Here is a 25,824-nt window from a genome sequence, read left to right on the forward strand (position 1 = left end):
AAACAATAATACAATATACAAATGTACATGCAAACACACACACACATCAGTGATAAGTGGTATAAAAATTAATAAAGGGGAAAATGACAGGGAAGAAGGAGGCCACTACACACAGGACGGTCAAGAAAGTCCTCTCTGACAGGTGACAAATGAGCAGAGAACTGAGATGACAGATCAGGAATACAAGGGAAGAGAGTCCTAGGCAGAGAATGAGCACATGGCAAAGGTGCTGACGTGGGAACGTGTTCCATGAGTTCCAGAACAGCAAGGAGATCAGGGTGGCTGAACAGAATGAATGCAGGGAAAAGCAGGAAATTAAATCAGAGTAACAGCAGCTCAAATATCCAGGAATGTTTTTGTAGAAATCATTTTTATGTAAAAAACAAATGATGCTATCACAATTACTGAAGAAATGCAGAATAACTCAAATACAACACGATATAACTGTGCCTTCATGGAGCACTGACTCTCTCATGACTTCTCTCACCGGGAAGATGGTGCTGGTAAGTTGACTCTGATTTGTGACCTAGAAGCTGATCAAAATATCCGTGTAGAAATATTTTGCATGGGAGTTCCCACTGTGGCTCAGTGGAAACGAATCTGACCAGCATTCATGAGGATGCAGGTTCGATCCCCGGCTTCGCTCACTGGGTTAAGGATCTTATGTTGCTGTGAGCTGTGGTATAGGTTGCAGATGTGGCTCAGATCTGGCATTGCTGTGCCTGTGGTGTAGACCAGCAGTTGTGGCTCCGATTCAACCCCTAGCCTGGGAACTTTCATTATGCCACAGGTGCAGCCCTAAAAAGACATTAAAAAAAAGAAAAGAAATATTTTGCGTGACAGAATCTCGTGCTCAGGGTTTACTTTCTTCTGCACAAGAGACAGAAACTGGTCCACATATAGAAACAAATGAGAAATAAAGTAAAATGTACTCCAGAATTCTTAAAGCTACTAACAAAAGAAAGCTGATCTAGGAGTTCTCTGGTGGCCTAGCATTTGTCACTGCTGTGGCTCAGGTCACTACATGGCTCTGGTTTGATCCCTGGCCTGGGAACTTCCATAAGCCGCAGGTATGGCCGAAAAAAAGAAAGCTGATCTAGCTACATTTAATATTCTAGAAACACATACACACACACCAGGAATAATGATTAAGAATATTCATCATAAAAGGTTTTTTTAAAAGAAATTGTGGAAGACAGTGCTTCCCTCTAGAGTATGTGGATAGAGATGGGGACAGGAGAGGGCACAAGATAACGCTCGGGTTATGTCCCACTTCCTTCTGAATTCAGGAGTATTCATTTTAGGGCTATTCATGTACCTTATCCATATGCTAGAACAATTCTTTGTATGTATGAATACATATGGAAAACACTTTCAAAATGCACTCACACAATGTATACCTAAGGTCTTGCCTCATCCTGCACTGGCAACCTTCAAAGAATAAGGAGCATTTCACTGAAACAGGTTAAGCTTGTAAATAAGAGATCTGCGGGAACCTCAATATCTGACTCAGAAAATTTTCAGGGAATACTTTTACCTGTTCTGATGAAGCACAAATAAGTTAAACCAAGAGTTCTCATCTTCTTTTGGTCTCAACATTGTTACTTTTTTATTGATGAACATTCGATAGAGCCTTTCATCTGGAATGGATCCTGAAATGGATATTACGTTATTGTAAAAGTGGTTTCTCACTTGGTTTTTAAAAATGAATATGCTTTGCTTCTAAATTACATGCTTCTCTGAATATTTTGTTTTCCTATTAGAGAGACATTTGAAAGCGGACTCATTATTTACAAATGAACATGTTCCAGGTTCACGCTGAGGACTGCTGGGAAGTCAGTTGCATTTCAAATGGTTTCTATGTCAGGCATACATACCTTTAAAATGTGGAAAATGAGAAATAAAAATTTGAGTTTTCTGAGCTTTAATTCTTAGTAAAATTTTTAATAACACTGTTTTTCACTCTCCCTTTATTATAAACATATATACACTTTCAACCTAACATATATATTATACACAGGATGAGATATTAAAAAGGATCAAATTAAAATGTATTTAAAAATAATCTTACATATGCTTGCAAATAAAAATGCTGTGCTTTTTAATAATTTAATGACTTTTAAATAACTCTTCCTGTACTCCAAAGGATCACCTTAGTCTAGTGGAAGAAGTCAATCAAACAAGTAAATACACTTGCAAATTACAATTTAAATACTATAATAAAAGGGAAAAAAGCCAGGAGGATAAGATGGGGCTTATCCGTGCGAGGATAAGGTTGCCACTTTAGGAAGTAACTGGAAGGCTGGAAAGAAAAGCCAACAATGCAAAAGTCTAAGAGCTAGAAGAGGTCTAGCTTCTAAAGAGAATTCCTAGAGGGTGGCCAGTGAAACAGATGTTGGAATGCAGAACATATAACTGGGGACAAAAAAGTCAAGGCACACAAAATCCAAGGCACTGGAAGGCTGATCTGCTTAGGTGTCAGAGAAGCACTGAGAACACCAACAAAACTGGAAGGTAGGCAGGTAAAAAATTTGAGGGAATGGAGAGGGCCCTTCAGCCAGTTGGCAAGTGGCTCCAAGGGGACTGGCTATTGCAGGCAGGAAAGGAAGTGGCAGCTGGGAGCAGGGAGAGCAGCGACTTGCCCTCCACCTCTTCTGCCCTAAAGTCCATACGAGGCCATGAGAAAGCTGTGTGGGACACAGTAACCTCTGGGCCAGTTTCACGGAAGGTTGGGGAGTGCGGGCAGCATTCAGAGACTAATGCTATGAGGGAACCTGCTAACTAAAAAGAGCTCTAGCTACAGAGAGAAGGGCTGGGCTGAGAGTAGCGGGGAGGGTAGAGATAGCATCCCTTAAGGAAAATAGAACAGGATGAGATAAGAGTTTGGGAGAAAACAGATGACTAAAGTCGTTTGCTTCTGGCAGGGACTGAGGCTTCAAGGGATCTGTCCTTAGTAGGAAAGTGGGAGGATCAAGCATTTTCTACAGATACGATCCCTAACAACGCCCGGGGATTAAAATACCTGTTAGGGGAGTTCCCATCATGGCTCAGCGCAATCTGACTAGTATCCATGAGGACACAGGTTCAGGCCCTGGCTTCGCTCAGCGGGTTAAGGATCCAGTGTTGCCGTGAGCTGTGGTGTAGGTCACAGATGCAGCTCAGATCTGGCATGGCTGTGGCTGTGGTGTAGGCCGACAGCTGCAGCTCTGATTCAACCTGTAGCCTAGGAATTTCCATATACCGCGGGTGCAGCCCTAAAAAGACAAATAAAGAAAATACCTGTCAGTAGCTTTTTAAAAAAGTGTGTTTCACTTCCTGCTCTCTCTCTTACAAAGTCAGACAGAACACCTCGATCTCATTTTCCGTACCTCTAAAATATAGATAACCATGATGCTGTTCTAATTGCTAGAGGACTGATGAAAACTGGGCAGACTATAAGCTTCCTAGAGAGAGTATTTTAATAAACCATCGTAATTATTCTTTTAAAAATATATACAAAGAAAAATGAAGTTAACAAGATCTTCTATAGCTTCTATTATACTAAAATCACTCAAAAAATAATAAAAACTACATTGAGGCTATAGCATCAATTTTTTTCTCAATTTCTCTTGGGACACTTTAGGTTGGTTTAACATGAAACAATTTTTAAAATACTCTTTCAAATGATGCAACTGACAAGGGCTTAATTTCTAAAATATACAAAACAACTTATACAACTCAACAGCAAAAAAAAAAAAAACCATTAAAATACTCTATATGCAAAGCAATAAAAACCACTGAATTCATACAACAAATATCAAGCTGAACATAACCCAAGGAAAACACAAAAAAATAGACTTTGAATGCATGCTAAGGTCTTTGTTCTTTCATTCATGTAGAATAAAGCCTACGAAACAAGCTTTTCCCTACGGGACGCTAAATAAACTCCAGAGAGTGAAACAGATAAAGCAAATTTTCTGATCACTGAAGATGACAGCTCTAGACTAGCACTGTCTAATTAAAATTTTCTACCAAAACCTTTTATCGCTCTTTCAAGTCATCCACAAGGAATAATTATATTTGCTTCACTTTTTTCCAAACAGCAGCAAAGTTAACTCCAGAATTTGATTTCCCAGTTGCTTAAACAATTAAACATTTATTGACATAAACAGAAAAACAAAACCATCTTACCTAAGCCATACAGAGCAACTTTTGTGCTTCCTTTTTGAAGCAAAACTGGGCTAATGTCTATCTTCTCCACAGACATTGAACGTCCAAAGTGATTTATAAGTCCAGCACAACTTAAAATATCCAGGGCACAAAGCGAGTCTGCCTATATAAAATATTTTAAAAGAATATTAATGTATATCCAAAAAATAGATAATCTGCTTATCACATCATTACCTATTAAAAGAATACTCTATATAGTAGCTACAAAAACATACATTAGAATAGTGTCTTCTCAAAACACAATTACAACTGTAAAAGTATTTGCTACCCTTTTCTATTTTAAGTGACCCACTGCGACTGGAATCACGTGCTAAATGCAAAGTTAACATTTCATCAAAACTTACCATGGTGCCTCGTCCACTGGAAAATAAAAGTCAGCTATGAATCCATGCTTTGGGAGTTCCCATCATGGCTCAGCGGAAACAAATCTGACTAGCATCCATGAGGACTCAGGTTCGATCCCTGGCCTTGCTCAGCGGGTTAAGGATCTTGCATTGCCCCAATCTGTGGTGTAGGTCCAAGATGCAGCTCAGAACTGATATTGCTATGGCTGTGGTACAGGCCAGCAGCTACAGCTCCAGTTCGACCCCTAGCCTGAGAACCTCCATATGACATGGGAGCAGCCCTAAAAGAAAAAAAAGAAAAAAGAAAAAAAATCCATGCTTTGTAATATAAAGTAGACCTTTTAAGAGGTGAGAAAAAGACTAGTCAACTCATGATTTATTAATGACCGGATAAAACAAAAAGACATTTTGAATTTAGGACCCCTATTATTAAAGACCTTCCTCAACTACAGTGGGTTTATGTCTCAATAAATCCATTGTAAGGTAAAAATACTGTAGTTGAAAATGTAATTAAAAAGCCCCTAACCTAAGGAAAATCCTAGTTTAGCCTAGCCTCCCTTAAACATGCTCAGAAATGCTTACATTAGCCTAGAGTTGGGCAAAAGTATAGTATAAATACTTTCGCAACCAAGTACTGAGTATCTCAACGAATGTACTGAATGAGGTACTGAAAGTGAAAACAGAAGGTTGTATGAAGCAAAGAATGTTTCTAAGCATAGCAGTTGTTCACCCTTGTGATCCCATGGCTGACTGGGAGCTGCGGGAGCCCAAAAAAGATCAACATTCAAAGTACAGTTTTACGGAATGCGTATCAATTTCGCATCCTTGTAAAGTTGAAGAGTCTTAGGTGGAACCAGCATAAGTTGGGGACCATCGGCACTTCCATATCAAAGAGAAGATAAGATGATCTAATTTAGATTTAAAAGTGCTCCTCAAACAATCATTTCCTACCCGGGAGATTTATGAGATGAAAGATACAAAAGCACTTGGTAAACTGTATGGCACTGTACAAATGGGAGGGGTTTAGTCCTCCTCCTGGTTACTTGTTGTTAACCTCGACCTGCATGAAATAAAAGCATATCTCACATGCCAATTATTAGTCCAGATTTGTAAAAATTACCTAAAAAGCAGGAGAAAGCCTTCTACGAATGATAAAAGTCAACTTGAACTTTTGACTCAATTTGACTAAAAATTGCCAGGAAGAAGTAGAAGAATGCTTTCCCCAGACAAACTAAACTGATCCTTTCTAAAACTTCAACAAACTTTAAGAACCCAGTAATTACTTACCCCTGTGGGATCATCGTGATTGCCATGAATGCTAAACACTGGAATTGAAATGTTGAGGTTGCCATCTTGGTAGTTCACCCATGGAAACCTTAAAAAAAAGAAAAGAAAGTTAAAGTTCAATAAGAGACAAAAGTTGTTTCCTCATTAGCCTCCTTCAAAAAAGTAATGAATTATATTATAGGCAAACTGAATGATCGAAGCTGGCAACTGATGGCCAGTTTGGCGCCTCAGAAAAAAAATATGGAGTTCCTGTCATGGCTCAGCAGTTAATGAATCTGACTAGTATCCATGAGGACGCGGGTTCAATCCCTGGTGTTGCTCAGTGGGTTAAGGATCCGGTGTTGCTGTGGCTGTGGTGCAGGCCAGCAGATGCAGCTCCAATTTGACCCCTAGCCTGGGAACTTCCACATGCTTTGGGTACAGCCCTAAAAAGACAAAAAAAAAACCAAAAAAAAAACCAAAAAAACAAACCTGCACTATTTCCAAGCCCTGAAAAAAAAGACGAAATTAATAAATAAATTCATAGGTAACGATTCATTTTAACTCAAATTTGATAAGATCTCAAAGAAAAACACTTTAAAATTAAACCATACAATAAATGATGCTTGTGAACTATGACAGAGTTGAGTATCTGATTAATGGGAAATTAAGAGGCTTTCAAAACGCTAAAAGCCTTTGTATAAGGTTTATTATTTGTCAAAGGGGGAGCAGAAGAAACACAGCCAGTCTGGTATCCAAAACACCTAAATTAAATATTCCAGCTCTATCACTTACTACTTATACAATTTAAAGCTTCCCACCCACTTTTGTCCCTAGTCACCAAGCTCCTCCTCTTAGAAGCAAATGACTTAGCTATTTCCAGTGCATCTGCACAGATGCAAATAAACACATCTTCCTTCTCACACAAATGGTAGCACAATATGGATTCTGCACCTTGCTTTTATTTGGGGGGGGGGGGGATCAGACATTCTATGGATTATTTTAATGTGTTTAAATAGTTACCGATCAATGGACATTTAGATTATTTCCAGTCTTTTGTTTCATAAATAATGTTACAGTGAGTAATCTTGTACAAAATTGCCCTTATGAGAGTACAGGAGACTATCTAGAAGGAAACTGTATATCAAAAGATATGCGTGCATTTGTAAATTTGATAACTACTTCCAATTTTCCTCCAGAGAAGTTGTATAATTCACACATAAGACAATGGCAATGCACGAGACCACTTCCCCTTAATCCACCAACATAATACGTTATCAAGCTTTTTCAATCCATGCCAAGTGGTTCTAAAACCTAGCTGCATGTCAGAATTCTCTAGGACTCTTTAAAGATCCAGCCATGTCCAAGACACACACACACACAGAGATGAACTGACCTGGAGAATGGACATCAGCATTTTTTACGATTCCTAGGTAATGATCATGTGCATCCAGGATTGGAATCACTGACCTATGTCAATCCCACAGGGAAAAATATCTCCATATACTTCATATTGTACCTTTTATGCTTAAATGCCACTTTATTTCCTTTTCTGTGAACTATGTCCATATTCTTTAGCTACTTTTTATTAACTCATGAATTTTTTAAATGACTTCAAAGAACTATTTATCTATGGGGAAATTTAGATGTTAATTTGCAAATATTCTTCCTGGTTGAACCCTGACTTTTGACTTTGCTTTGGGTAGCCACTGCCATACAGAAATTTACAAAGAGAAACATATCAATCTTTTCTTTTATGGGTACTGGATTTGTATAATACCTAGAAAAGCCTTTTCCACATCCAAATTTTTTTTATAATGTCTAACAGTTTCTTCTAGTTCTTTTATTGAATAAGCCATAATTCTCCCAAAGATGAGGCACCACCTTTATCAAATACTAAATTCCTACCTGTATTGAGGCTCTTTCTGGAATTTCTAAACTTTTTCATTTATCTGCCTGTCAATTCATGAGTCATCCACATTTTTAATTATTGCAGCATTATAATACACTGTATTTTTTTTCCAGCATTGTGACATAATTGACATAGGATGTTGTATAACTTTAAGGTATACAATGTGTTGATTTGATATACTCATGTATTGCAAAATGATACCCACACCTAAGGCTTACCATACACTTAGCTTAACACCTATAGTCTGTCATTATTGTGTAGAAATGTAACTGATTTCTAAACACTGATTTTATATTTTGAAACTTTACTGAATTCATTTTTTAGTTCTAAACAGTTTTTTAGTTTTAGTTTAGGGTTTTCCATATATTATCATGTCATCTATAAAAGATAATTTCCTTCTTTTCTGATGTGAATTCCTTTTATTTCTTTTCTTCTTTCTTTTTTTTTTTTTTTTTTTTGTCTTTTTAGGGCTGCACCAGAAGCATGTGGAAGTTCCCAGGCTAGGGGTCAAATGGAGCTGCAGATGCAACCTAGGCCACAGCTCACAGCAATGGCGAATCCTTAACGCACTGAGTGAAGCAAGGGATCAAACCGCAACCTCATGGAAACTAAATGAGTTTGTTACCACTGAGCCACAATGGGAACTTCCTTTTATTTCTTTTTCTTGCCTAATTGCTCAGGCTAGGACTTATAATACTGTTTTGAATAAAAGTGACTAGAGTGGGACTCCCTGTCTTTTCCTGACATTGGAAGATAAATGTTCAGCTTTTTACCACTGAGTTTGATGTTAGCTGCAGACTTATCATAAATGGCATATGCTGAGGTACATTCCCTCTCCTAGTTTATTAAGAGCTTTTATCAGGAAAGGATGTTGAATTTTGTCAAATGTTTTTTCTGCATCTATTGAGATATCATATGGTTTTTATTCTTCATTTTATTAAAATTATAAGGAATATTAAAGAGGGAGTAAGCTATAAATAATATTCAGAAAGAGAAAGAATGGGAAACAATGTTTGAAAACATGGTTTTCAAAGGTAAGAATTTTCCAAAATTGCTGAAAAAAAAATTCTAGATTGAAATGCATAAAAGCCCAGGCAGGATAAAGGGAACTAAATCCACAACTAAATATGCACAGTAAGACTGCAAAATGCTAAGGGCAACAAGAAAAATGTAATAACTACCTGAGTGCTTTCTTTATGAGAGGTACTAGCCTAAGAAGTTTTTTAAATTAATTACTCCTAACAACAATTCTGTAAGATTAGCACTATTCTTTTCCCACCTTATGATGATGAAACTGAGGTACAGCCAAGCCAGGATTTGAACTCAGACAGTCTTATATCAGAATCCATGCTTTTAACCACATTATACAGCTTTTGCAGCAACTAAAATGACAGCAGACTCCTCAAAAGCAACAAAAAATAAGAGCTTACCACTGAGAGCCAATGATAAACTACAAAAAACTGTACTTCAGAAAGAAACAGAATGTAGACAAAAGGAAGAAATACAAGTAACAGCAAGAGTGAACAAAGAAATAGGTAAACACATCTATGGGCAGGTGAAGCAGTTCAAAAATAAAATGAAGGAAGAGGAGTTCCCGTCATGGCTCAGTGGTTAATGATCAGACTAGGAATCATGAGGTTGCAGTCCATCCCTGGCCTTGATCAGTGGGTTAAGGATCTGGCTTTGCCATGAGTTGTGGTGTAGGTCACAGTTGCAGCTTGGATCTGGTGGTGGTGTGGCTGTGGTGTAGGTGGGGCTACAGCTCGATTAGACCCCGAGCCTGGGACCTCCATATGCTGAGGTGCGACCCTAGAAAAGACAAAAAAAATAAAAATAAAAAAAAACAAATGAAAGAAGAAAACGCTAAAGTTTTAAATTTGAATAGAAGACAGCTAAAGACACTGATCAGAATTCTTAAAACCAAGACATATGTTAAAAATTATAGGAATCTTTTAAAATCTAATTCTTTTTTTTTTTAAGGGTCACACCCGTGGCATGTGGAGATTCTCAGGCCAGGGGTCCAATTAGAGCTACAGCTGCCAGCCTTCACCACAGCAACATCAGATCTGAGCCATGTCTGCAACCTACACCACAGCTCACGGCAACACCAGATCTTTAACCCACTGAGTGAGGTCAGGATTGAACCTGCAACCTTATGGTTCCTAGTCCAATTCGTTTCTGCTGCACCATGACAGGAACTCCCTAAAATCTGATTCTATACTCATCAAATTATCAATCCAAAGTTAAAAACAGCCATTTTCTTACATACAAAAATCTCAATCAGTTTACCTCCCAATATAAACTCATTTTAACATATATATATATATATATATATAAATAATAAGTAAATATGGCTGTGTCTGTTTTCATGGATCACCATATATATATGTATATGTGTGTGTGTGTGTGTGTGTGTGTGTGTGCGTGTGTGGCATGGAACAGCCAAAAAAAAAAGTGAAAAAAAACACCACAGTTACAACTGCTGTACGCAACGACCACTGACGAATGCTAAAATTACTGGGCAAACTTTAAAGAGGAACAGAATAGTTGCACAGCCTGCTCTAAAATATTAACTAACTACTGTGGTGGTTTTAACATGCCCATAAATTCTCAGACACTCCTTCCTCATTCCAGGAGGTGAAACTCAACTCCTTCTCTTTAAGTACAGGCTGGACTTCGCAACTCACTTCTCACAAAGGTGTATGGAAAGGGAAAATTGTAACCTGACCATGGTGACACCTGGCAGAAACCATCTTAACCAAGTGACCAAGGTTAACCTCACCAGGGACAAACTGGCTTGGCTCCCCCCCCCCTGCTTTTTACGGCCACACCCGGGACACGTGGAGGTTCCCAGGCTAGGGGTCATTTTGGAACTGTAACTGCCGGCCTACACCACAGCCACAGTAACACAGGATCCAAGCCACGTCTGCGATCTACACCACAGCTCAGGGCAACGCCAGATCCTTAACCCACTGAGCAAGGCCAGGGACTGATCCTGCATCCCCATGGATGCTAGTCAGATTCATTAACCACGGAGCCACGACGGGAACTCCGGGACAAACTTGTTACTGGCAGGTGCTCCTCACATGCTGGGAGAACCATGAGGAACAGTCTTCCCCCCAAACCAATAACCCCAGTTTCATCATAAGAAAAATCCAAGTTTCAACTTTCAAGACATTCTACAAAATACCTGACCATTACACCTCAAAAGCGTCAGTGTCTTTCAGGAAAAGACCAAGACTTTGGCATAGGCGGAAGGAGATTTTCAGACCATTTCAACTGAGGGCAATGTGGTACCTGCATAAAGCTTAAGAAAAAACATGAGAGTACCTTTATGACGTGGGGTTTAGCTGGATAAATAAGCTAAAGAGCTTGTAAATAAGTCCCCAAAGCACAAATCATAAAGAAAAAGAACAACGTATTTGACTATGTATGTCAAAATTAAATATTTCTGTCAACAAAAGGCCCTATAAACAAAGTTAAAAGACAATCCACTGATTGGGGGGATAAAAATGCCTGACAAAGGGTTAGTATCTAGAATATATAAATAACTCCTGTAAATTCAGTAAGAAAAGACAAAAAAAAATAAATAAATAAAAAACCCTCAATCTTTAAAAGGGACAAAGGATATAAACAGAAGAGATACCAAACGTACAATAAAAATTTGAGAAGATACCTAGTCCCATTATTTATTAGAGAAAAACGAATGAATACAATAATGTGCAGGAAATTCAAAGAGCGACATTTACCAAGAAAACAGCTTATAATGAAGGTAACATGGCGGATTGTTACTGTTTATGTGTCTTATGCAGAAAATATTATGCACAAGGAAGCATTCACTTAAGCACTTAAATATACTTACTTACTAAAACCAAAGTTGACTGACTGATCGCTGATAATTTCAAACTGCACAGGACGATCCCCCATGCAATATTTCCTTAATAACTCGAGGCAGGTATGTAATGTTTTTCTGAGGGTTTATTTTCATGAAAAAGGTCACCACCTAACAAAATAAAATCCACCTAAATGAACAGAAAATAGTATGAAAATTAGTATGTTTTATAGGTGAAAATTATTTTTTAATTTCAGATCAAGAGATAGAAAAAATCATAAGATACTATCACGGGAGTTCCTATTGCGACTTAGTGGTAATGAAGCCAGCCAGTATCCATGAGGACACAGGTTTGTTCCCTGGCCTCACTCAGTGGGTTAGGGATCTGGATCCAGCATTGCCATGAGCTGTGCTGTAGGTCTCAGATGCAGCTCAGCTCCCATGTTGCTGTGGGTGTGGTGCAGGTCGGCAGGAGCAGCTCCGACTGGGCCCCTAACCTGGGGACCTCCATACACCATGGGTGTAGCCCAAAAAGAAAAAAAAAAAAAAGACACTACTATGTACGGAGATTTAAAAGATTTTATTTTTTCAAAGGGCCTTCCTACCTGGTTATGTATCTGATTCCAACTTAGAGTCCTAGGCCATCTTCGAAAAAGTCATCTCCAAATTACTACCCCAAGTCTCTGACTCGAGCTACCCAAAGTGATCACATTTCTTGTCTTCAAGTTCTCCAAATCAAACATAAACTTAGCACTTTCGTAAAACCTATGGAAGGGACAGTCTATGCAATCTAAGCTATTCATTCCATTCATTCAACGAGCAGAGTTCTACAGGCACTGGCAGCTAAGGCAACAGTAATCTACAAAGTAGATGAGGTCCCTGCCCTCATTAAATACAGACAGTGTGCTTACCGCATCCTGGGTATGATGAATAAAATACGATCCCTGTCCTAAGTATGTTCGAAATCTCCTGGAAGAGACAAACTGCTGTGTATCTAAACGTAATCAGACTCTGACAAGCACTAGAACCAACACATAAACAAACCAGGAGGAGAGATGACTTTACAAACAACTCTAACTGAGGGAAGGAAACACATCTGAGGACAAAGTCTGGGAAGAATGCGCTAACAGGGCAGCACTGGAGTTGTACCATGAAGGATAAATGAGGTTTGGGGAAGAGAACTCAGGAACAACCAGAGAGAAGGGAAATCATATGGGAAAAAAGTCCAACACACTTTCCAGAAGTATACCGTCAACCTAGAGAAACTGAAATTCTTAATGATCCAAAAGAAGCCGGAGTCCAGATCACTGTGGGCTACGCTAGTGAGGGGGACAGAACATGTCACCCCAAAATGGGCCACTCTGGCATGTGTTCAGGCTTGAGCTGACGACAACTAAGACCCCAAAAGAGTCACGAAAAGCTTTTTCGCCTTTTTCTCAACTGCTGAAAAGAACCTCAATAGGGGGCAGGTACTAGGAAGAAGCTATGACCAGAGATAAAGTCTTATGTACAAAAGACTTATTTGCATGGCATGGCAAACACCTATTTACCAAACATCTGCTCCTAACATCTGCTCTTCTCATCTTTCTGCCACGTGTCTTCCTCCCCTTGAACCCTGAGTCCTCTTCCCCCTTCTCCTTAGCGTGGGATGGCAGATAAGCCTCAATTATACCACTTCCTGGGGAGTCTCCTATTTTTGTGGGGTTCCCATAAGTATGAAATTTGTTTCTGTTCATCTGTCTCACGTCAACTGAATTATCAGACCAGCCAAAGAACCTAGAAGGGAAAAGATTTTTGCCCCCACAGTGGCCAGAGAAGCTTCCTCTTTTCCATTCCACACCAGCACTTTTAAAAAGCCTCAAACTCACCTTGCTTTCGTGCTATACTCTGTTGCCCGAAGACTTTTTATTAAATTGGGTACAAACTCCCCAATCTGGCATTTGAAGCCACTGATGCAGCTCAAACCACATGTCTGGTCTTTCAGCATGTTTTCTAACATGGGACCTATGAGTGAGGCACACAGAGTCGACGTACCTACTGTCTCACCTCCGTGCCCTTCCTCCTGCTTCTCGGGAGATGTGCGCGCCTGTATGCCTGCCACCCCTGCAAGCCCAAGCTAAATGCCGCTTCCTCCATTAATCTCATCTTGCTGTCCTCGGCCAAATGCCATCTCCTCTACCTTTAAACTTGCAGGAAGTGCTGTGTATTGTTTTCTTAAGGCTCTTATCACACACAACCTTGCACGAGCATTGTGGACATTTGTCTTATCTCGGATACTGACTGGCTGTATGTTCTTTGAGAGCAGAAACTGTGATTGTCGTAGTTTCTGATGATGTTCGTTTGAAATAAAAGCTGCCACAGGGCGCTGTACTCAAGTAAACACTCCACAAATATTTAAAAAATTTTTACAGACTATTTACAAAAGTACTCCTACCTGACAGAAGAGAAAAAAAGCACACAGAATCTGCTTGGGGCTTTCACGTATACTGATATTTAAGCTGGCAAGGTGAGCACACGGGTCTAAACAACACATCTCTAATGTTAGGAAGAAAAAGAGCGTGTTGCGTAAGGGAACTTGGTAGAAACTACAAAAATGCAAACCAAACTCACATCGTTTTCCTGGGCAAGTCCTAAAATTTCATCAAGTGTAGCAAACGTATCATTTCCTCTGATTGCATCTTTTTCCATAAATCCGAGATGAATATCCGTGGCAACTAAGATTTTAAATGTATTTTCATCATCACTGTATTAAAAAGGAAGAAACACTTCAATGTAATTCATTAAAAGATGTTCAAGCAAATTGAAACCTAAACCTATAAAATAACAGCAGTTATGGAGTAAAATCATCTGTTCAGCCTTAAACTAGGTCTGAAAATTTGAAGCTTTCAATAGATTATTCATGTCATAGTTTTCCTAACACTAATATAATACAGAAAAAATGTATATACATTTTTCAAAGGTTCTGTAACTGCTTCAAAAATCTACAACCTCGTTACAACCGGTTTTATACACTTACACGTAACCTGGATCAGAAAGCTTGGTTGTTCTCCTATTCTGTTCCAAACAATCAAGAAGATTTGACCCCAGTATCTAAACTTGTTGTTTATCTGCTTTGCACTTTTCTAAGAAATTAGAGTTAACAGTTTAATTTTAAAAGGTCTTCTATGAGTTCCCGCTATGGTGAAATAGGTTAGAATCTGACTGCAGCGGCTAGAGGAGCTGTGGAGTGTGGGTTCAGTCCCTGGCCCAGTGCAGTGGATTAAAGGGTCCAGTGTTGCTGCAGCTGCAGGCATAGGTGGTAGCTGTGGCTCAGATTCAAGCCCTGGCCTGGGAACGTCCACATGCCACAGATGCAGCTGTAAAAATAAATAAATAAATAAATAAATAAATAAAAGCCTTTCTTCTTACTTTTTTTGGGGGGTGGGGCTCACCCATGGCACGCATAAGTTCCTGGGCCAGGGATCAAACTCAAGCCACAGCAGTAACAACACTGGACACTTAGCCCACTGAGCCATAGTGGAACTCCTCAACTTACTTTATAAGTAGGTTTTATCCTAATAAACTAGCAACTTACATCCAGGCCCCCGAAGAGGCTTGCTAGGCTCTACCCTTCATATAACTTTAGTTTTTCATTAACAAATTTGGCCAAGTAACAAAACAGTTTTACAATTCCATTTAAATTTGGCAGTGTTCAAAAGTACTTTCATGTGAAGCAGCAATGTAATAGTTATTAATACTCTTACATTTAATGTAACTTTTAACTTTCTTTAAAATATTTTGCTATCACTGATCTCAATTCCCACATGTAAACAGGTTAAGTATTATTATTTCTGAGAAACCGGAAGGCTAAATACAGAGAAATTAACTGACTTATCATGAAACAAAACGGCAGAAACAGGACTAAAACCCAAGATTAAAACTCAGGCTGTTTTCTCTCAACCATATGAACTTAAAGAAAAAACAAAAAACAAACAAACAAAACTTTATCTCTATCTCCAAAATTCAAACCTTTAAACACAAGAAAATTTTCCAGAAAAGATTTCTCTTCAAACACTCCAAAAATGAGGAGCTCCCGTGGTGATGCAGCAGAAACGAATCCAATTATACAAATGAAGAAATTGAGGCAAGGTTCACAGACTTGCTAATCTGCCCAAGGTCACATGGTGTTAATCAAAAGTTAAAACCAAGGTGAAAGACTCTACCTACGTTTACGCTTTTTCTACATAACTTTTTCTAGTCCTTTTATTTATTTTCATTTTAGTCAGACTCATTTCCAATATACTCAGTACTAAAGCACTTTCCTCCCCTAAAAATCTGCTTAAACCGACTTGCATTAGCTAGTAAGACTTAGTTATTAAAAAATTTATAGGAGTTCCTGTCATGGCTCAGCGGTTAATGAATCCGACTAGTATCCATGAGGATGTGGGTTCAATTCCTGGCCTTGCTCAGTGGGTAAAGGATCCCGTGACCCTGAGCTGTGGTGCAGGTTGCTGATGCAGCTTGGATCTGGCCTTGCTGTGGTGTAGGAACTGCAGCTACAACTTGGATTGACCCCCACTTGGGAAACTCTATATGCTGTGTGTGCAGCCCTTTAAAAAGAAAAAGAAAAAAAAAAGATAAAAAACATTTATAGCTTCAATATTTTACCAAAAACCAAGAATATAAACATATAACAATATGCCAATCTACCGCAAGACCCCCACTATAGCTACATATTATCTTTTGTCAAAAACCATACAGTATGATATTTACTGACATTCCAAACATCCTTTTTGATGACTAACACTTCTGTTCATAGGCAAGCTTTTGATTTACTCGTAATTTATTACATAAGTTTTCTTTTATGATGATCATAGTTGATGGGATGTAGAAACCCAAAGCAACAGAGATTCTGGAAGACAGGAGCTTACAGGGTATCTGCAGGACTCATTTCTGCGGTCAGTCCAGCTCCTCCCGGATCAGTTTTCTCTCCAAGTACCCCTGGGTCCTGCGATCAAATGTGTCAGAAAACTCACTCGATTCCAAATCCTAAAACAAAATTATATTATTTAAAACACATTTTTAAAAAGCAGACTGGTAATTTTGGAAGTCTCATTTTCATCTAAGCACCTACTATACTTTTTTAAGAACAGAAAATAGTGTCTCCAGTGCCATTCTAGTTTGACCACTATGTTTCAGCTCCTCTCCTATTTCCCTTCACCATGCCCTGTGGGAAGCTAACTTCTGTTAAATGAATGGGCAATAAGGGTCACACCCAGTTCTGTTTTAATACATCAACAACTCTCCATGTGCCGCAAAGTTTAAGTTGCATAGACAGGCTACTATGAAGCAGGGAAGTGACGCCGGTATTTCCTGCTTAAACACAGAACTGTTTTTAAAGAAATGGGCTTGTTTTGATAAGAGAAGGGCCCAGTGTTTAAAGCTGGTGTAAATAAACAGAAACACGTGGTCTGCGGAGAGACAACATCAAGTGTCAGCAGCTTAAGAAAAAGGGCCAGGCTTTTGCGGGAGGAGCGCAGCCACCGCGGAACGGTGGGAATTCCAAGCCTCAACAAGCCCTCACCACTGGACTATCGGAAACCAGAACGCGCCAACCTCCAAGGCTCCTCCCCAGCCTTCTCCGCCCATTCTTGCCACAGGGTCAATCCTCTCCGAGCCCGGGATACAAGAAACGACTCCTAAATTACCCCACACCGGGACTCTCCAAAGCCCCACCCTGGGGACCCGAAGTTGTGTTTTACCCGGGAAGAAGGAGGGAGATCCGCGAGAAAAAAGGTAACGGTACAGCCCGAGCTGGTCTCTCAGTATAGGTTTGGCCAAAGACCTGAATTAGGCGGGAGAGAAACAGCAGCTTTTTCTCGCGAGACTTCATTGATGACGTAGTACTTTAATTCTTCTCATTGGTTGAGGATGCTGTGAGGTCGCAGGGAAAGTAGCGGCGACGCCCCGCCCTCTTAGAAGAGCCAATCCTGAGTAGCCGAGGGGACGAACCCCGGAAGCGAAGTTCCCGGCGGCGATTTCCCCCTCCCGCAAGGTAGGTAGCTCTTTCTTATCCGGGGTCCGCTTCCAGCTTGCTTGGCGCCACCTAAGAATTCTTGGGCTCAAAGGGGCGGGTCACCTGTCGACCCCTGCGGAGCCCTGTAAATAGGGCCGCCGCATGGGTCCTAGGTAGAGCAGGAGCGGCTTCCTTGTCCTTAGCAGTTTGGAAGGCCGCAGACTCGACTTCCTGGCCAGTGAAGTGACCGGCGGGGACTGGTGGCCTTCTAGCCTCACTCCCACTCCCGAGATTGAGCATTCGGACTCTAGTTTGCAGGCCTTTCCCTGCGTCCTCTTACTGTCTCCCTGGATCCTTGGTTCAGCACATCTATGTTGCTTTGTGCAGACGGCAGTAAAACAGGGTGCAGTAAAAAATAATGTGAAACTTTTGAATTAGAAAATATGGACTTTCAGTTTCATTGAAAGTTGTTTAATCTATCTGAACCTCAGTGCCTTCACCTGTAAAATGGGGTTTACACACCCCCCACCCCTGTCACTGGGTTGTTTGTGAGGAGTTGATATAGTTTAGATCTCTATGGAATGTGATCTTTAGCAAAACATAGACTGTTTCTTCCTGGTGGGGTATCATCAAATAGGAGTCTTGATGGACTCTTTAAATCCTGAATCAGGAATATGCATCTCGGTTTAACTTTTTAAATCCGCTACAGAATCTTTATATGTAATTAATTTTATCTGGAACAGTAAATTCAAATTATAAGGAGCTTTTTTTTTTAAAGTACTGGATTTATTTTATTTTTTTAATGATTTTTATTTTTTCTTTATATTTGATTTACAGTGTTCTGTAGTTTTGGGGTTTTTTTTGGGGGGGGCAACACCTGTGGCATATGGAGGTTCCCAGGTCAAATTGGAACTGCAGCTGCCACCCTATGCACAACAACACCAGATCCAAACCATGTCTGCGACCTACACCACAGCTCACAGCAATGCAGGATCTTTAACCCACTGAGCAAGGCCAGGGATCAAACCTGAATCCTCTTGGATACTGGTAGGGTTCATTGCCACTAAGCCACAATGGGAACTCCGAGAGTTTTCATAAAAAGGAGGGGGGGGCCTTAAAATTTGTGCTATAATATTACTATAATTGATATAATTAACAAGTGAACTTAACATTATTTACTGGTATTTATTTAGTGTTTAATGAGTAGATGTATGATCTTTTATGTCGTAAGTTTCAGAGAATAATTTGAGAAAAAAGGAAAAAGTGAGATTATTAGAACATAAAGCCTTTCTGACAGGGTCTCTCTGTTGACTCTGAAACCTGGACAGTTTTTGGAAATCCTTTAGTAAAATTCTTATATTGTGCAACAAAGAAGTAAGTCCAGAGAAGGTACTGATCATATGTGATAGATTTAAACTTGAGTTTACTGCTCTTGGCACTAGTAATAAAGTGTAAAATGTAATGATGCATTTAAGATTGTATCAACTAAAATTTGTGAAATTAGGTAGGAAGAAATCATTGTGTTAGTGGTATGCCTAACTCTTGAGCTTCTCAGAACTAATTTCAAGTAAAATCAAGTGATAGGGCTTTAATTCAGTTTAATTTTGCAAGTATTTCTCTCTTTCTTTGTCTCTCTCTCTCTTTTTTTTTTTTTCTTTTTTCTTTCTTTTTTTTCCAAGGCCGCACCTGCAGCATATGGAAGTTCCCAGGCTAGGGGTTAAATCAGAGCTGCAACTGCCAGCCTACAGCATAGCCATAGCAACCAGGATCTGAACCTCATCTAAAACCTACACCATAGCTTGTAGCAACACCAGATTCATAACCCACTGAGCGAGTCCAGGGATGGAACTCACATCCTCACAGAGACTATGTCAGGTCCTTAGCCTACTGAGCCACAGTGGGAACTCTGAATTCTACAGATAGTTCTTAACACCTGCTGTATATAAGTGGAACACAAAGGTAAGTTAAATATAGCTCCTGTCCTTAAGCTGACAGTATTTTAAGAGGCTCAAACAAGAACAAAATTAGATAGTATGTAGCAGCAAAAAAAGTAGAAACGAGAGATGATTTGGAAGCTCAAGAAAGATTTAATGAGATAGGCAACCTCTGAGAAGAATCTTGAAAGACTGGTAAGGTTTCAACAAATATAGTTGGGAAGCCGAGAAATAATATTTTTTAAATATCTATGATTCTCATCTCTTTTATTGAAGTTTAATATGCTGAGTAACTCTCTAAGTTGATATTGGTTTATAAATTATTATGGCAGCCTAGCAGAGTAAATATTTCCTTCAGGAAGCCTTCTCTAATCCCTTAGGACTGGGTTAATGGCCTAGGTTATGACCTTCCTGTATATTCATTGTATCTGGACCTGGTCTTATCATGGTACTCATTACACTGTGTTTGCCAGTCTCACTGACTAGAGAGTAAACTTTTTTTTTTTTTGGTCTTTTTAGGGTCACACCTGCGGCATATAGAGGTTCCCAGGCTAGGGGTCAAATCAGAGCTGTAGCCGCTGGTCTACACTACAGCCACAGCAACACCAGATCCTTAACCCACCAAGCAAGGCCAGGGATCGAACCACAACCTCATGGTTCCTAGTCGGATTCATTTCCACTGCTCCATGATGGGAACTAGACAGTAAGCTTCTTGAGATTAATTGTTCATTATTGAACAATACTCAGAGACTGGCACAGACCAAAAATTCTGTTCATATTTGTTGAATGAAGGAGTGAATAAGAGCCAAAATTAAGTTTCAAAACAAGAAACCAACAAAGATCTGTAGTTGCCTGTCAGTGAATAAGACTAGGCTTTTTTTTTTTTTTTTTTTGGCTTTTTGTCTTTTTAGGGCCCACCCACAGCATATGGAGGGTCCCAGGCTAGGGGTCTAATCCTAATCGGAGCTGTAGCTGCCTGCCTACGCCACAGCCACAGCAATGCCAGATCCTTAACTCACTGAGTGAGCCCAGGGATCGAACCCAAAACCTCATGGTTACCAGTCGGGTTCGTTAACCACTGAGCCATGACTGGAACTCCAAGACTACTTTTTAAAGTAGTGAATTTTTCTAAGCCTAAAATTAATTGCTAAAGTAGGAATAGAGTAATTACTACAGATGTCATTATAAAGATCTCTGCATTGATGAGACATTAGGACATATGTCCTTAGGGGGCTATTCCAGCTCTTAAGAATCTCTGAATCTTGGAAGTAGGGGGTTTTGTTTGTTTGTTTTTAGGAACTAAAAGGTTTTGCATCTGTTCTATAGGATTTGTGTCTCTAGTTTCTACAAATTGTGTTATTGTGTTATAAAAGTTTCAAGCATTGTAGTTCCAGTTGAGGCTCAGCTGGTTATGAACCCAATTAATTATCCATGAGGACGCAGGTTCGATCCCTGGCCTTGCTCAGTAAGTTAAGGATCCAGCATTGCCTTGAGCTGTTGTGTATGTCTCACACTCGGCTGGGATCTGGCGTTGTTGTGGCTGTGGCGTAGGCCAACAGCTGCAGCTCCAATTTGACCCATAGCCTGGGAATTTATATATATGCCTTAGGTTCTACCCTAAAAAGCAAAAAATAAAATAGTCTTTAAAAAATAAGCATCAAGCATTCATCACTTAGCATAATATAGCATAGTATCTGAACTAATAGATTCAAAATAGTTATAACCCATTGACTTAGTAGAAGAAAACAACCAAAAAATAATGAATATTAGACCATTAAAAAAAGAGATGAGGAGTTCCCATTGTGGCTCAGTGGTTAACGAATCCGACTAGGAACCATGAGGTTGCGGGTTTGATCCCTGGCCTCTCTCAGTGGATTAAGGATCCGGTGTTGCTATGAGCTGTGGTGTAGGTCCCAGATACGGCTCGGATCCAGTGTTGCTGTGGCTCTGGCATAGGCCAGAAGCTACAGCTCCGATTAGACCCCTAGCCTGGGAACCTCCATATGCCGTGGGTGCGGCCCTAGAAAAAGAAGAAAAGAGAGAGAGAGAGAGAGAGAGATGACTGAAATCTATCAGCTCCACTATTTGGGTATTAATAAATATCAAAAAGTTTAGTGTTTATTTGTGTGTGTTTGCAATACTTACCTATGCTTTTGATAAAGCTATTTTGCTCCTAATTTTTGTATTTGTGATTTCAGATCTTGATGAATAAGAGAAAGCAGACATAATTCATCCCTGGAAAGATTATTTATACCCTGGCATTTGAAATGCTTTATTATTTAGAATAGTAGTAAAAAATGGAAAAAGAGAAAGTAAATGATGATGGAAAACCAGACCCAGAGGACTCCTTGGACTTTTCTGAACATTTTAACCAACTTGAATTGTTGGAAACACATGGACATCTTATTCCCACTGGTACCCAAAGTCTCTGGGTAGGAAATTCTGATGAAGATGAGGAGCAAGATGAAAAAACTGAAGAGTGGTACCAGTTGCAAGAAAAAAAAATGGAACAAGATCCAAGCAAATTGCTTCTTTGGGCTGCTGAAAAAAATCGGGTAAAGAAAAAAAAAAAAAACAGTTAAAGAGGAAACCTTAATTTAATAGAGAAAGCCATGGCAGTTCCCATTGTAGCTCAGTGGTTAATGAACCTGACTAGTATTCATGAGGACACGTGTTCATTCCCTGGCCTCGCTCAGTGAGTTAAAGGATTGGGTGTTGCCATGAGCTGTGGTGTAGGTCACAGACTCAGCTTGGATCCCGTGTTGCTGTGGCTGTGGTGTAGGTTGGCAGCTGCAGCTCCAATTAGACCCCTAGCCTGAGAACCTCCATATGCCATGGGTGCAGCCCTAAAAAGACCAAAAAAAAAAAAAAAAAAGGGAAAGTAAAAGCCAGAAGACCTGTCCCTAAACTTTGCTTTGGTCTGTATCATTGGGCAAATCCGCTGTTTCTGACCCTCTCTCTTCTTATCTATAAAAAATGGCCACCATAATATCTGCCTCTTTTACATAAGATATAAAGGATCAAATGAGGCAATGTACACGAAAGCACATAGTAAGCTACAAGATGACAGGGGTATTTGGGGGGCTTTAAGGATATAATTAACTATAAAGAGAGCAAGCAGTCATCCATATTTTTAAATCATTTATACTAAGTCATTACAGTGATCTTAAAGACAAGTACCATTTAAGAAAGAAAGGGTGGGAATTAACATCCCTTAAATCCCAACTCTACTGTGTGCCTTACTACATTTTTTTGCTGAAGTATAGTTGATTTACAGTGTTGTAGTAATTCCTCTGTACTGCAGAGTAGCAAAATGATTCAGTTATACATATATGTACACACTTTTTAAAATACTCTTTTCCATAATGGTTTATCGTAGGACATTGAATATATTTTTCTGTGCTGTACACAGGATCTTGTTGATTATCCCTTCTGTGTATAATATGTTACATCTGCTCCCCGCAGCCTCCCATTCTCTTTGAAACACTTTTTTTTTTTTTTTTTTTTTTTTTTTTTTTTTTTTTTTTTTTTTTTTTTTTTTTTTTTTTTTTTTTTTTTTTTTTTTTTTTTTTTTTTTTCCTATGAGATAGGCACTATTTTTCCCTTTTACAGATGAAGAAGTTGAGATTTGGGAATATTAATTTACCCAGAGTCATCCAAGTAGGATGATCTTAATATCAAAAATCTATTCTTCCCACTTGGCCACTTCTACCTTGTTTAACTCAGCTCCTCCATGTCTGTGTTAATAAACTAATACCTAAGAAATCTTGCATTTGGGGGTAACTTTTTAACCCAAGAGCAGACTGCATCCCACCAGAGGTCCTCAAACCAAACGTAAAGCCACTCCCAGAAAACATGTGTCTCAGGTTGTTTTAGTTAGAAGGAATCGAGCTTCTTAATCTCTAGATTTCCTTGTTACCATGGCATTCTACTGATGAAAGTTTATTTTTTCAGGTTTTATACTTTGTGAAAGTATATTGTTTTGATAACCTTACTACAAAAGATCCGTCTGTTCCATTATTATGTCTTCATCACAGATGAAATATAAAACGTTAAATATAACTCTAGCCTGTATTATTCGTCCAGGACCACAGCTTTTGTGCAATAAGACTTCCTTGGACCAGGAGTAAGTGTCTGGTTTGGTATTCAGAGAATCCCGTGCTCAGAATCAGCAGTTTCTGGTGAATACTAACTTGTTATGGTTAGTTGCCCTCTACCCCACCTCCCAAAGAAAAATGTGATTTTTCTTTTGCAGTCGTCTACTACCAAGGAAGTTTCTAGCTAACTTAACTCAACCTAACACCACTAGACACTTGAATTTTCTTGGTCTCGCGTTGCGTTTTGCGTTGGGTGTTTAAAAGAGCTCTCACTTCCCTCTCAGCTTAGCACTGTGCGGAGACTGCTTTCAGAAAAGGCCACCCACGTGAACACTCGAGATGAAGACGAGTACACGCCACTCCATCGAGCAGCCTACAGCGGCCACTTGGACGTGGTCCGCGAGCTCATCGCGAACGGGGCAGACGTTCATGCCGTGACGGTGGACGGCTGGACACCCCTGCACAGTGCGTGTAAGTGGAACAACACCAGAGTGGCTTCTTTCTTACTGCAGCACGACGCGGACATCAACGCCCAAACAAAAGGCCTCTTGACCCCCTTACATCTTGCGGCTGGAAACAGAGACAGCAAAGACACCCTGGAACTCCTCCTGATGAACCGCTACATCAAACCGGGGCTGAAGAACAACCTGGAAGAAACGGCGTTTGACATCGCCAGGAGGACGAGTATCCATCACTACCTCTTTGAAATCGTGGAAGGCTGCACAAATTCTTCACCTCAGTCTTAACGGTTCTAAGAACTTTCTTAAGTTTCTACGTCCCAGTGCCTCCTTTTGTGTGAGATGTGAAGTATCCCCATAACACAAGGTTGCCGTCCAATGTCTTAAGACAGTGATTCCGTGGTACTCAAGATCCCACCCTTCCAAGTGGACTGCCTGACCTTGACGTCAACATATATTAGAAAGTTGTTTGGATCTATCCTCTAATGATTTCCGTGGAGTTTGTGCTTTTTATCACATCATTTTAACTTACCTATACTGAAAAACTTGTCACAGGTTGTACAGAAAACTAATGATATTTTTGGTGCTGACCCAAGAGAAATGTATTTTTAAATATCCCCATCCTAGATCTTTGTTGAGTATTTAGTATACTGACATGTATTTTTATAAGGTAAGGTAACTCAGAATTTCATTTAAAAGTCTTAAATACACAGGTGCAGTTCAGCAATCTTCTCTGCATTACCAATAGCCATTTGCTTTCATTGGAAACCGTAAGATTCAAGTGACTTACAAAAAAAAAAATCAAGAAACTTAAATCTTTGTCTTTTAGAACCTAGACCATTTCTGGGAAATAGTCAGCTAGGTGTTTAATCCACGAATGTTCTCTACTGGCCCACTGACCACAGTCTACACAGTCCTGTGGACCGTGCTACCTCGCCCTGTTCAACCTGCACCACCCTTCTTTCTGCTGGTGAGTCAGCAGGACCCTTCAGACACTCTCCCAGCCGTACCTTGGCCCAGGAGGCCAGCATATACCTGCTCTCCAGCTAGTTTCACCTGCCTGCTCCTGCTGATCTGGGCACGGCTCAGCTAGTCTCTCAAGTTCACAGGAAGTGTTCTTTTCCAGGGTCCTCTCACTGTACAAACCACACAAAGTGACAAGGGAAAGGGAATTCGAAGAGTGAAGGGATGATGATTCTATCGGAGCTAGAACCCCAAAGTGGCTCAAGCTCTTATTAAAGGCCACAGTGTGGATAGCAACAAAAGCTTAAATATAACTATTCCAAAAAAATAAAACATTTTGGACAACCAAAAAAAGCATGAATTCTTTTTTTACCTGTGTATCTCTTCCCTGGATCCACAGCATACATTATTTAGTATAATATGCATATATATAATACACATTTTATACATTTAATATAATATACATTTGGTATAACATACATTTATTGAGTATCTACTCTCTTCAGCAGCGGTTTCCCATTGCCTACTTAGCCCCTCTGTGACTAAACCAAAGGGTTTTCTCTTAACTTCCCAAAACCAGAACTAACACGGGAAAGGTAACTAAACCAGTAGCCCTTTGCTTTGGTTATTTTTGTGTGTGTATAGATATATGTGAGTTATCTAAAAATTATACATGTTACCAATTCACCGGAATTTTAAAAAACCAAGCAAAAAGTCAGTTGTAATTGCAAGGGGCAGTTTCTCCATTAAATGACAGAGTAGGAAACTGGAGTTCCCACTGTGGCTCAGCAGGTTAAGAATCCAACTAGTATCC

At 39.6% G+C, this 25,824-nt stretch overlaps 2 protein-coding genes across 2 annotated transcripts in view; one reads left to right on the top strand and one right to left on the bottom strand.

The window, feature by feature from the left end:
- Nucleotides 1-17,440, bottom strand: part of MRE11 (MRE11 homolog, double strand break repair nuclease) — a 62,245-nt gene extending 44,805 nt beyond the window's left edge. The window contains 8 exon segments of the mRNA XM_003129788.5: nt 1,538-1,652; nt 4,171-4,312; nt 5,841-5,928; nt 11,594-11,705; nt 11,708-11,753; nt 14,174-14,306; nt 16,474-16,591; nt 17,305-17,440. Of these exon segments, the coding sequence (XP_003129836.2) occupies nt 1,538-1,652; nt 4,171-4,312; nt 5,841-5,928; nt 11,594-11,705; nt 11,708-11,753; nt 14,174-14,306; nt 16,474-16,493 (656 nt within the window). The 5' untranslated portion in view covers nt 16,494-16,591; nt 17,305-17,440.
- ANKRD49 (ankyrin repeat domain 49) lies at nt 17,460-25,364 on the top strand. The gene is made up of 3 exons (XM_003129790.4): nt 17,460-17,597; nt 21,691-22,047; nt 23,874-25,364. The coding sequence occupies exons 2-3, from the start codon at nt 21,790-21,792 to the stop codon at nt 24,333-24,335; spliced, it is 720 nt and encodes a 239-aa protein (XP_003129838.1). The 5' UTR covers nt 17,460-17,597; nt 21,691-21,789; the 3' UTR covers nt 24,336-25,364.

Source organism: Sus scrofa, chromosome 9 (genome assembly GCF_000003025.6).
Source record: "Sus scrofa isolate TJ Tabasco breed Duroc chromosome 9, Sscrofa11.1, whole genome shotgun sequence".
Taxonomy (NCBI): Eukaryota; Metazoa; Chordata; class Mammalia; order Artiodactyla; family Suidae; genus Sus; species Sus scrofa.

Excerpts from the sequence above, each read along its gene's own strand:
- ANKRD49 (XM_003129790.4), top strand. The coding sequence starts at position 21,790 with ATGGAAAAAGAGAAAGTAAATGATGATGGAAAACCAGACCCAGAGGAC. Across the intron at positions 22,048-23,873 it reads GGGCTGCTGAAAAAAATCGG|CTTAGCACTGTGCGGAGACT; the intron begins GTAAAGAAAAAA and ends CTTCCCTCTCAG.